The sequence below is a fragment of the Scyliorhinus torazame genome, chromosome 18, assembly GCF_047496885.1.
Source record: "Scyliorhinus torazame isolate Kashiwa2021f chromosome 18, sScyTor2.1, whole genome shotgun sequence".
Lineage (NCBI taxonomy): Eukaryota > Metazoa > Chordata > Chondrichthyes > Carcharhiniformes > Scyliorhinidae > Scyliorhinus > Scyliorhinus torazame.
Genome location: NC_092724.1, coordinates 55,114,794 through 55,127,272, shown reverse-complemented (window position 1 = coordinate 55,127,272; position 12,479 = coordinate 55,114,794). Strand labels below are relative to the sequence as shown.

The 12,479-nt window shown below is 46.7% G+C and overlaps 1 protein-coding gene across 1 annotated transcript in view; it reads right to left on the bottom strand.

Annotated features, from left to right (window-relative positions):
• Positions 1–12,479, bottom strand: part of LOC140395214 (receptor-type tyrosine-protein phosphatase delta-like) — a 634,165-nt gene that overhangs the window by 149,282 nt on the left and 472,404 nt on the right. Inside the window, exons 14-15 of the mRNA XM_072482754.1 lie at positions 11,540–11,566; positions 10,830–10,947 (exon numbers count right to left, since the gene is read on the bottom strand). Coding sequence (XP_072338855.1) covers positions 10,830–10,947; positions 11,540–11,566 — 145 coding nt within the window. The remainder of the gene's footprint in view (positions 1–10,829; positions 10,948–11,539; positions 11,567–12,479) is intronic.

Genomic DNA, 12,479 nt, shown 5'->3' with positions numbered 1-12,479 from the left:
CTTCTATCTGAAATCAATTAACTGCACCAAGGAACATGGGTACAGTTGTCATTTTATTTAAACACACAGAAAGACCAGCTTAAATCAACATTGATCTCTCAAGGTACTGCTTCAACCATAGCTTCTCCCACATCCCAAATGCTGCAGTGTCTACAATACCAGTTTTCCTCTGTGCTCCATCACTGATGTGCTACCCTTCCCTCTCATAACAATCATGGTCCTGCTCTGGGTTTGTCGCTGTTGTGAAGGCTCCTTCTCACCCTTGACTTGTGGTTCCCTGAAGACGGTACCACCTGCTGGCTTTGTGAGTGAAGTCAGAAGTTGGTGCTGAATTGACCCTCTTTGTTGGGCTAATTACGGAATTCTGGGCGTGGTTTTACAGCCACGCTACGTCTGAATTGATGCACAGTGTGGCCGATAGAAGCCGGGAGAACCTGCTCCCGGGATCTACCCGACTCGGAACGCCTCGTGAGATCTAACACAATGTTGTGATGTAAATCCTGCTTATTGTGGGCGGGATCACATTTTAGCAAATCAGCATATTAGTGTGTGACAGCTCAATCTCCTTCGCCTTGGAGACCTCGGGCGAGCACCGTTCACTACTGGTCTCCAGAAACGGGGACCAGACGGAAAGGCACTCATGGGGGTCTTCCAGGTGGTTGGAGGCCCCCAGGTGCATGCCCTTTGGGCAGGGTGGCACTCTGGCACTGCTGGTGCCACCCAGGCACCCTGGCACTGCCAGCCTGGCACTTTGGCAGTGCCACCTGGGTGCCGGCCTGGCGTTGCCAAGCTGGCATTTTGTGAGTGGTGGCAATCGGGCCAGAGGTGCTCTGCGTGGGTGTTGTGTGAGAGGGCCTGTAGGGGGACCCTCCCATAGTGCTTTGGGGCTTGGGGATCAGAGGTCGTGTCAGGGGCTTTGCAGCTTGGGATGCCATTTGATCTCTCGCTACACTGAGGAGTTCAGCGAGCGCCCTCGATTGCACGTTCCCCACTGATATACTTCACCTAACGCGGGTTGCGTTTTATAGCCTTGTGTTTCTCGGCACTGCAAGCATTGGGAAACATGCAGCTAAATGCGCTCGCGATGGGACTTTGCTCCATTTAGTAAAGTCGCTTCCCTGGTCTCTGAATTATGCTGTTTAGGACTGTCTATCCTTGTACTCCAAGTCAAAATGGGTTTAGGTTTCTGACTTTATTTTTTACTTGTTCCTCCCGCTACACACACCTTACTAACTTAGGGGGCCGAGACCTAATGAGATCTTGCAAACCTAGCTGAAACTAGCTTTTGAATTGACTGACATATTTAGCAACTACTCTGCTCTGCATGGCTAGTTCCTGTAGTGAACACTTAATTTGTCAGCAGAGTTTTTTGGTCATTCTTCAACTTGCAAACCGCTGAAGCCCATTTCACCGGGGGACATTTGACTGCGCAGAGTGAAGTCAGGCTGTGACATTGAGGGAATGTGCAGTAAACGACCACAAGGGCTATGTTACATTAAGATTCTGGGTTTAACTGCTGCTCCAATCTGTTCCTGTCAAAACCATTTGTTGGCAAAGCACCAACAAGCCAACTGCCAGCCAGCGTCTGACTGCAGTCATTACCTGAATGTGTTTACCATTTCCTTACCATGATGTGCAAGTCAGCAACAAACTCACCAGAGCACAACCCAGGAGGCACATCTAAATCAACACTTTTCAGATGCGGCGTGGATTACATCTCCAGGCAGACAATATGCTGCAAAGATAGCAAGGCTGGCCAATTGAAATCTCGCTACAGTGATCAACTCAATGAGTAGACCAATGACTTGAGTGCGAGGTAGATCGTTTATCCAAATATTTCATTGAGATGGAGGAGAAAGAAAGGGCAATAGGTTAGAAAGTGATAAAGAAAATGGCTATTTCATATGGTTTATTTCCTTCCATTTATTTTTGCCACCTCGTGTTCTCTCCATTTCTCTTGAATCTACTGACTGGGGGTACAGGTGCACCAACGGCCCAGGGGCAAAGATGCCCACAGCTCTGTTGCACGAGCCTGGCACCAGGATGTTGAGTGCAATCCTGTTCCTACTGACTGGCCACAGCAAGTGCGAATTTAAAAAAAATTAATTTAGCGTATCCAATTCTCTTTTTTTACCAATTAAGGGGTAATTTAGAGTGGCCAATTCACCTACCCTGCACAACTTTTTGTGTTGTGGGGGTGAGACCCATGCAGACACGGGGAGAATGTGCAAACTCCATATGGACAACGCCGTGAGGCAGCAGTGTCCCACTGCGCCACCTTGTTGCCCTTGCAGCAAATATGATTGATGGCAGGAGGAGGAAAATAAAAATCAGCTCCAGTTTCAGCCCAATTCGTCTGAAGTGACTCTGCCGGAGAGTGTGCTGCGGCAGGTCAATTGTGACTCCTGCCATTGTTCAATGGCCCCAGCAGCGCTCACACAAGAAGAAAGAAATCAAGTGGGGTGAGACTCCAAAGGGCACCTCACAGTCCTGGTTCACCTACAAGAGGCAGCAGCATCGGGGAAGAACAGGAGTGAAAAGAAATGGGGTGAAAAAGTGGGGTGAATAGGTGGCCTTCGGGCCGCAAGGACATGTTAGCTCACACCGAATTAAATGTGAAAAAGGTGAAGGTGCATAAGATTGCGGTTGCTAAAGGGGAATGTATTCCTCAGTTACAGATTAAGAGTTACAACTAAGTTCAAATGTTTTACTGGAGGACTGAGCAAAGTGACAGCATCTGCTGTGCAAACAAACACTGTGGTCATTGGATCTAAATAATTGTTAGTGTCGAGAATTTGTTACAGAATAGCAAATTAGTAGAGATTAATGGGGATCTGGAATTGATTGCTCCTCTCCCAGCGGTTCCCCGAGCTGAGCCCCTATTTAATGACAAGGCTTAGTTTGAAACACACTGGTTTGCTTAAAAAAATTGCATGGATTTTTATTAATATTGTGTGTCTATAAATAGGCATGTGCCACTAATATATATATATATATATATATATGCACACACACAAGTTGACGTCCCACATGCACACACACAAGTTGACGTCCCACAGAGTCGCAAACGGTGAGTCGAGACCAAATTATTAATCTTCTGATAAAACCGGGTTAACGAGTAACTGCATGAGAATTTAATTGGTCCCCAATTTAAAGTCATACCTGCTGTCCTTATTTTTGTCTCTCCATTATAAATTCTTCTCAGTATTAATAATTGAAACTGCCGAAGTAAGCCTGTCATGCTGTAATTACACACCCCTGCCAGTTGTGGCATGCACTATCCCCACGGTGAGCGGGCCGAGGGTATAATTACAGTGCGACAGGTTAAACATCGACAGTTTCCATTATACACGGTGCCACCGGAATTTATAATGGAAACTGTTGACAGGAAGTGCCCACAGATGGAAGAATATATATTATATTGGAATTAGGTTTTTTATTGAATCACCCGGCTGCATTCCAACTGCACAGCATTTAACGCCATAAATTGCCTTCTACCGTCAGTTTTCACATGCTACTTTATTTTCCTACGCCACACTGCCTGTATCTTTCTCAAACCACTGAACGATTCTTCAGTTACACTGTGGAAGCATTGGCAGTAGCCAGCGATCATAATCTGTTGGTTTTAACGTGGGGCAACTATGGAGACTTGCTGCAACAGAGGAGCTACTGCTAAAGCTGCTTAGCACCCCTGTCTGTGACTTTACCAGTGTCCCATTATGTTGTCCCTGGGGTCAGCGCTCATCTCTGTCGATGAAAATTACTGTTGGTAATGTTATCCTGAGAATGCTTAGTGAGAATTTATCAATTCCTCTCTTTGTCATTTTTATTGTGGTATGGAACTTATTCAAAATAAACAGGTGAACACCTCCATGGACATGAGAGTCAAATATAAATGTTCATACAATAACTTCACAGCCTAAGTTTTACTCATCTCCCTTAACTCTTCCGAGGTTTAGCGGTCAGTTTCTGTATGGCGGGATTGTATTACACCCAATGCTCCAAACTACCGATTCCATTACAACCAGCCAGCTTCTGCATTTTCCTTCCTCCTGAACGGTTCGCACAAGTTTTACAGACCAAACAAATCCCATAGAACATTTCACTTGACTTCTGAACAAATAACCTATGTAGTGTCTTATTAATCATATCGAAAATGTTTAATGGCAATCGCATTGTTAAGGTTTAATGGCAGTCACATTGTTAATAAGATTGGTACCAGACTCCTAAATGACCCTCTTATGGACTGACCTCATTCACACTACACCCTGTATGCTTCATCCGATGCTTATGTAGTTACATTGTATACCTTGTGTTGCCCTATGATGTATTTTCTTTTCTTCGGTTTTCTTCCCATGTACTTAATGATCTGTTGAGCTGCTCGCAGAAAAGTACTTTTCACTGTACCTCGGTACATGTGACAATAAACAAATCCAATCCAATCCAACTTGTACACTTAAAAATGGGGATGGCTGGGACACTGGTGGGTTGGAGGAATGTTGGCTGTGAACTCGGTCAATAAACTCTCTCCAGCATAGAAAGCTGCTGTGACTGTTTTAACCTCATCAACTAGGGTGAATCCAGTTAACAATCCAGGGTCTGACGGTTTTCTTTCTCCTTCTTCTCAGGGCAGCACGGTAGCACAAGTGATTAGCACTGTGGCACCAGGGTCCCAGGATCACAGCACCAGGGTCCCAGGTTCGATTCCCTGCTGGGTCACTGTCTTTGCGGAGTCTGCACATTCTCCCCGTGTTTGCATGGGTTTCCTCCTGGTGCTCAGATTTCCTCCCACAGTCCAAAGATGTGCAAGTTAGGTGGATTGGCCATGATAAATTGTCCTTAGTGTCCAAAAAAGGTTAGGAGGGGTTATTGGGTTACAGGGATAGGGTGGAAGTGAGGGCTTAAGTGGGTCGGTGCAGACTCAATGGGCCGAATGGCCTCCTATGTTCTGTGACTATGACTCTCACTTTTGTGCAGACCAACTAAAGTGGGGGTGGGAGGGGGAAGGCTTGTGTGCAGCACCAACACTGACAGAGAGCAGCTGGGCCGAATGGCCTGCTTGTGCGCTCGCAATTCTATATAATTTGATGCTGGGAGTGCTGCAGGAATGGGGAAAATAAACAATCACGTGTACGTCACACAATGGCTCTTCTAGTGGTTGTACCACAATACAAATGGAGTCAGAGATAAAAAGGCCCACCTTTAAAACAGGCTGAAGAAAGTAAATAATCACAGGTGCCCTGCCAAGATTTGTGGGGAAGGTTGCCAAGCTTTGCACTGTGACAGTTTGTCATTGGACTTGCTCAGTCGCACCTGCTGCCTCGTGGTTCCCCGTGAGTATTATTTAGAGTTACTCTCGCACGTGTGAAATCCACAAGTTCGTATTTGCCAAACGCGCCTGAAAATGTGTTCTTTATTAAATCTGTCTGCAGTTGTACAGAAATAGTGACAATTTCACACAGCTAATCCACCCCCTACCTGGGATCTCATCAGAACGCATTGTAGACAGCACACACCCTGAGGTGGTGATGGTCGGGGGCGGTGAGGGAGGTGGTGGTTCTGGATGAAAACATCGACAAATCGCGAGGAAAGGTATTTATGCTACTTGCTGGAAGGATGATGATTGTTTGAGGTGATCCAGTTATTTGGCTTCACGCCAGTTAATAGCCAACGCAGTTCTCACAGTCGATGAGAAAAGTCCATCAGCAAGAAATTTCTGTTGACAGTGCTGACGAATGACTGCTTATCATATTGGTACAACATTCTCCTGTCTGCTATTTTAATGCAGGCATTAATTGGTCTTTCTAACTGAGATAGCACATCCATTAAAATAACTGCTAGATGAACATCATATGACCTGATATCATCCATCACCTGTTAGCACCAACAGTAATTTCTGATGTGATGTCCCTTTAATTAACACCTAACCAAGATTTCCAAAGGATCAAGTCCGCACACTGAGCTTGCTCCCCCCCGCTGCATTCTGGTCGCTGGGAAAAAGGGCAGGTGGTCACTGCGGAATATTCGCAGGCTGTGAAGTAGAGTCCCTCTTTTAAACCTTGATAAAATGAGAGGATTCATTGCTCACTTGTCCCCTGCAGATGTGCAACAGCTGCCCAGCTGTCACTCTTCGGGTATTGCTGATTCCACCAGCAGCAAACAAGACGGAAAACAACATTCCCTCCCTCTAAACATTTATCCTCATCAATATACACATACACACGGTGGGGGAAACTTTTAATCGGGTGGGTACCCAGCCACCTTTGCCTTTGCCTCGATTAAGTTTGGGGCAGGAGGGCTTATGGGCAGTCTTCCGGCCCTACTGTCAATTGAGGCCCTTAAGTAGGTAATTAATGTCCACCTACGTGCCTCATCCCACTGCCGCTGGTATTCGCCCAGCAGTGGTTGGGTGGCCTGCCATACAGGAAGCCCAAAAATGAAATAAAGGTGTCCCTCGTTTAAAGACACTCGGTGCCTGATTGAGGGAAGGGGGCAGCATTGGGCAAATTTATTGAGATCCACCAGCCCTGCCCTTGCAAATAATCCCATCTGCTGCAACCCACTTCCAGCTGTGCTTGTGTCAATCGGTGATCCTGGGCGGAGGGTAGGTACAACAGCTGCAGCCACCACCTCAGGATCCCTGATCCTGGGGCAAGTCCAGCCACTGTCCAGTTAAGTGCCTGATTGATGCAGCAGTTTCCCCAAAAAGTGTTGATGTGGGGCTGTCGCAGCTCTCCAGCCGAAGGGTGACACTCCCATTCCCTACATTAAATTCCACCCACACAACAAACTAGCATGGATGCTCACTCATTAACACCCTGACACACGTGTGCGCACACACCCTTACACTCTCTCGTGCGCATCCTGACCCATGTGCGCACACCCTAACCTTACCACACGCGTGCACCCTAACACTAGTGCGCGCACCTTAACACATATGCATGCACCTTAACATGTGTGCCTCACACCTTCACACCCGTGCGTGCGCACGCACATTAACATGTACATCTGCACACACATTAACACGTGCGCGCACACACATTAACACACGCACGTGCGCACACATAAACATGCTCACATAAACACACACACACACAATTGAGGATCAGAGCAATAACATCCATCTCCTCACAAAGCAATATACTCCCTCGCGAAATATTAATGTGAGAATGCATTCCTGTTTTAAAAACAGCAACAAATCAATCGTTCCCCACATTAGAAACAGTAACAAGAAAATAGCCACCTGTCATGAGACTGATGTGGAGATGCCGGCGTTGGACTGGGGTGAGCACAGTAAGAAGTCTTACAACGCCAGGTTAAAGTCCAACAGGTTTGTTTCGATGTCACTAGCTTTTGGAGCGCTGCTCCTTCCTCAGGTGAATGAAGAGATATGTTCCAGAAACATATATATAGACAAATTCAAAGTTGCCGGACAATGCTAGGAATGCGAGTATTAGCAGGTGATTAAATCTTTACAGATCCAGAGATAGGGGTAACCCCAGGTTAAAGAGGTGTGAATTGCATCAAGCCAGGACAGTTGGTAGGATTTCGCAGGCCAGATGGTGGGGGATGAATGTAATGCGACATGAATCCCAGGTCCCGGTTGAGGCCGCACTCGTGTGTGCGGAACTTGGCTATAAGTTTCTGCTCAGCGATTCTGCGTTGTCGCGCGTCCTGAAGGCCGCTTGGAGAACGCTTACCCGGACATCAGAGGCTGAATGCCCTTGACTGCTGACGTGTTCCCCGACCAGAAGGGAACATTCATGCCTGGTGATTGTCGCACGATGTCCGTTCATTCACACCTCTTTAACCTGGGGTCACCCCATCTCTGGATCTGTAAAGATTTAATCACCTGCTAATGCTCGCATTCCAAGCATTGTCCAGCATCTTTGAATTTGTCTATATATATGTTTCTGGAACATACCTCTTCATTCACCTGAGGAAGGAGCAGTGCTCTGAAAGCTAGTGATATCGAAACAAACCTGTTGGACTTTAACCTGGTGTTGTCAGACTTCTTACTGTCATGAGACTGTAACAGGGCACTTTCTGTGTTGAAACAATCCTTTAAATAAATCCTTTAAACAGGAATAAATTCAACTATTGCGAAGTTCAGTAATATTTACTCATCTATCTCTTTGATTCAAGAGCTCTGTGCTCACCATCCAAGGTGGTGCAGTGGTTAGCACAGCTGCCTCACGGCACCGAGGACCCGGGTTCATTCCTGGCTACTGGTCACTGTCCATATGGAGTTTGCACTTTCCCCCCGTGCCTGCATGGGTCTCATCCCCACAACCTAATTAAAGCCTCAATGATATACACCCTCCCCTCCCATTCCCTGCTCATCCCCTAACTTGAAGCCTCCGTGATATCCACCCATCTTTCTCTTGGACTTAACACCTTTACTTCAATTTGCCTTTTAACAATCCTGTTTGACAACAGCTGGTGAGGCAATTGTAGAAATGTCTATTCCCTGCAGAGATTTACAATGAGTTAGTGAACATGGTACATTCACTAGTTATGGTCAAACCAAACCCAAGTTCAAATGTAGACAGTGTTGAATTAGCTGCGGTCACAGTCGGAGTTTTACAGCAGAAAGAGAGACCTTCAGCTCATCGTGCCTGCGCCGTCCATCAAGCACCAATATATTCGAATCCTATTTTCCAGCATTTGGTCTGTATCCTTGTGTGCTATGGCGTTTCAAGTGCTCATCTAAATGCTTCTTCAATGCAATGGGGGTTCCCACCTCTACCGCCTTTTCAGGCAGTGAGTTCCAGATTCTCACCGCCCTCTGGGTAAAAATGTTTTTCCTCAAATCCCCTCTAAATCTGTTGTGAAGGTTTCTGCCTTTACAACCCTTTCAGACAATACATTCCAGATTCCCTCCCCACCCCCCTCAAATCCCCTTGAAATGTCCTGCCCCTTACCTTAAATCTACACGCCTGGTTATTGACATAGAACAGTACAGCACAGAACAGGCCCTTCGGCCCTCGATGTTGTGCCGAGCATTGTCCGAAATCAAGATCAAGCTATCCCACTCCCTGTCATTCTGGTGTGCTCCATGTGCCTATCCAATAACCGCTTGAAAGTTCCTAAAGTGTCCGACTCCACGATCACAGCAGGCAGTCCATTCCACACCCTAACCACTCTCCGAGTAAAGAACCTACCTCGGACATCCCTCCTATATCTCCCACCCTGAATCTTATAGTTATGCCCCCTTGCAACAGCTACATCCATCCGAGGAAATAGTCTCTGAATGTCCACTCTATCTATCCCCCTCATTATCTTATAAACCTCTATTAAGTCGCCTCTCATCCTCCTCCGCTCCAAAGAGAAAAGCCCTAGCTCCCTCAACCTTTCCTTATAAGGCCTATCCTGCAAACCAGGCAGCATCCTGGTAAATCTCCTTTGCACCCTTTCCAATGCTTCCACATCCTTCCTATAATGAGGTGACCAGAACTGCACACAATACTCCAAATGTGGTCTCACCAGGGTCATGTGTAGTTGCAGCATAACCCCGCGGCTCTTAAACTCAAGCCCCCTGTTAATAAACGCTAACACACTATAAGCCTTCTTCACGGCTCTATCCACTTGAGTGGCAACCTTCAGAGATCTGTGGACATGAACCCCAAGATCTCTCTGTTCCTCCACATTCCTCAGAACTCTGCCGTTGACCCTGTAATCCGCATTCAAATTTTTTTAACCAAAATAAATCACCTCGCACTTATCAGGGTTAAACTCCATCTGCCATTTTTCGGCCCAGCTCTGCATCCTATCAATGTCTCTTTGCAGCCTACAACAGCCCTCCACCTCATCCACTACTCCACCAATCTTGGTGTCATCAGCAAATTTACTGACCCACCCTTCAGCCCCCTCCTCCAAGTCATTGATAAAAATCACAAATAGCAGAGGACCCAGCACTGATCCCTGTGGTACACCGCTGGTGACTGGTCTCCAGTCTGAAAATTTTCCATCCACCACCACCCTCTGTCTATGTGATAGCCAGTTACTTATCCAACTGGCCAAATTTCCCTCTATCCCACACCTCCTTACTTTCTTCATGAGCCGACCATGGGGAACCTTATCAAACGCCTTACTAAAATCCATGTATATGACATCAACTGCTCTACCTTCATCTACACACTTAGTTACCTCCTCAAAGAATTCAATCAAATTCGTGAGGCAAGACCTACCCTTCACGAATCCGTGTTGACTATCCTGGATTAAGCGGCATCTTTCTAAACGGTCATAAATCCTATCCTTCAGGACCTTTTCCATTATCTTCCCGACCACCGAAGTAAGACTAACTGGCCTATAATTACCAGGGTCATTCCTATTCCCTTTCTTGAACAGAGGAACAACATTCGCCACTCTCCAGGCCTCACTACTGGATGAAAAGCTTCTTCCTATCTACATCCTTCATAACTTTGTACACCTCGATCATGTCCCCCCCTTAGCCTTCTTTGCTCAAGGAAAACAAACCCAGCCTAGCCAACTGAAATGATGTTCGGAACACTGCAAAGGAATTCGACGCTTCGGGGATGAGGAAGGTAAACAAAAGTCACTGCCCTCGAATCCTGTCCAGTGACCCCTCTCAGAAGAGTGAAACTAAAGGCATCTGATGAGGCAAAGTTTCCCTTCGTGGGAGAAAAGAAGAACCCGCCGACAACAAGTGATGGGTATTGTGGGTTGTTCACTTAAGCAAGGTATGCAGAAGGAAGGAAAAGGACTGGAAAAGAAGACAATGAATGAAATAGGAACAAAGCTGCTCTACCCTTCCCTGCTTTAACTGCATCGGATCAAAGAGGCAGCAACACTGGCAGCTGACTGACCTGAACCTTTGGTGACCACGAGCTTCGACTTGCTGCGAACCCCATCACCCTTTGTTGTGTAGGCTGCCACGGTGATGGAATACATTGTTTCTGGCTGCAGTCCAGAGATGATCATCTCCTAGCATTGGAAACACATTTTTTAAGAGAAGATCATTAGGAAAATAAATTTGTGAGATTCAAATAATTGAAGCAATTGTGTGCACAACACGAACACTTCCAACTAAATGCCACAAAACATGCAAAAGTAATACTCAGGGCAGAATCCGTCTGCGCGGACACTACTCCAGAAACCATGGCAGGATTCATCCTCTTATTGATCCTCAGATTCTGCTGAATTGACTTGATATTTCAGATGATGGCTTTGACTGGCAGTCAGGGCTCAACTCCTTTCCCCTTAGACTCACCCTGGCAGGTCACTGGCACAGTGCCAGTTGGCGACATGGTGCCAGGCCTATGTGGTTAGAGGACCCACCTTCACAGCCACAGTGGTGCATGGACTACAGCGGGAGACTGGCGGGCGTAAGGGGAATGAATCTCTACCAGAGACTCTAGACGTTGAAAAAACTGCCATCGAACACCGTCAACAAAAAGCCAAATGAAAACCAAACATGCTTCGTAAATGCAGAAAACCAATATTTGTAGACTTCTGAACACTTGGCAGGAAGGGAAGAACATAAGAGATTACACAGAGAATGAGGCACTTTACTCACATATTCTGCAGTGTCGTCAGTCTCCCACTGAGCAATAGGAGGAAGGCAAGAGAAAGAGAGACAAAATAAACAAAAAGTTCGAAGACGAAGGAAGAGTTTCAAGGTGGCTTTGCTGTGAACAGGGTCAAAGGACTCAGGGCCCCTCAAGATCCATAACAGAGACCAGGCCCCATGATGGAGAGGTCAAGTCCCAATGTTTGTGATCTAAATGAGGAGCAGTGAGACAGTGGGAGGAACATTTACTTCTCTGGCCCACATGGAGCAGCTCAATCAGAAAGTTACAGCAAACCTGCAATTTCGGGATTCCCCACACGCTATGGGGTTTTAAGATTGGGGGAGGGGAATAGGAAGGGGGTAAGGGGCTGCTGATTCACGGGGAGGGGGCAGGTTTGTTTTGGGTGGAGGGTAGATGGTGATCGGAGGCTGCAGAGGATCTGAGATGGATGGGGTGAGGGGGATGGTATAGAATGCGTTAGGTGGGGGGGGCAGAGGGGGAAATCGAATTTCAAAGGACAGGGGACAAGATTGTAGCCTGGTGCGGGAGCACATATTGGGACTTGGAAAATGAGGGATAGATCAGGAGTGGGAAATCAGGTCCCTGGTGATGGTGGGTCTCATGCTGGATAGAGGCCTTGTTGGTAGGATTACAATCTCATTATGGTATTTAAAATTCCAATCCACCTCCTTGGGGCAGGTTGGAAAGCCACCCAACTTAAAGCATCAGTTAAAGCCAGAAATAGACGACCCGGAGACCGGCTTAGGTTATGGATCAAATTTTTAGGTGTTTAACTTCTTGCCTGACCCAAACCCACCCATTTTCTCAGCCCAGTGTGTCAGAGCAGTGTCGGGTCATACCTTGGGGCTCGAGCTGGAATCCAGAAGAGACATGCAATGTCATGGTATTCCTTCTCCAATTCCTTTGGGGGTGAAATTAGTACTT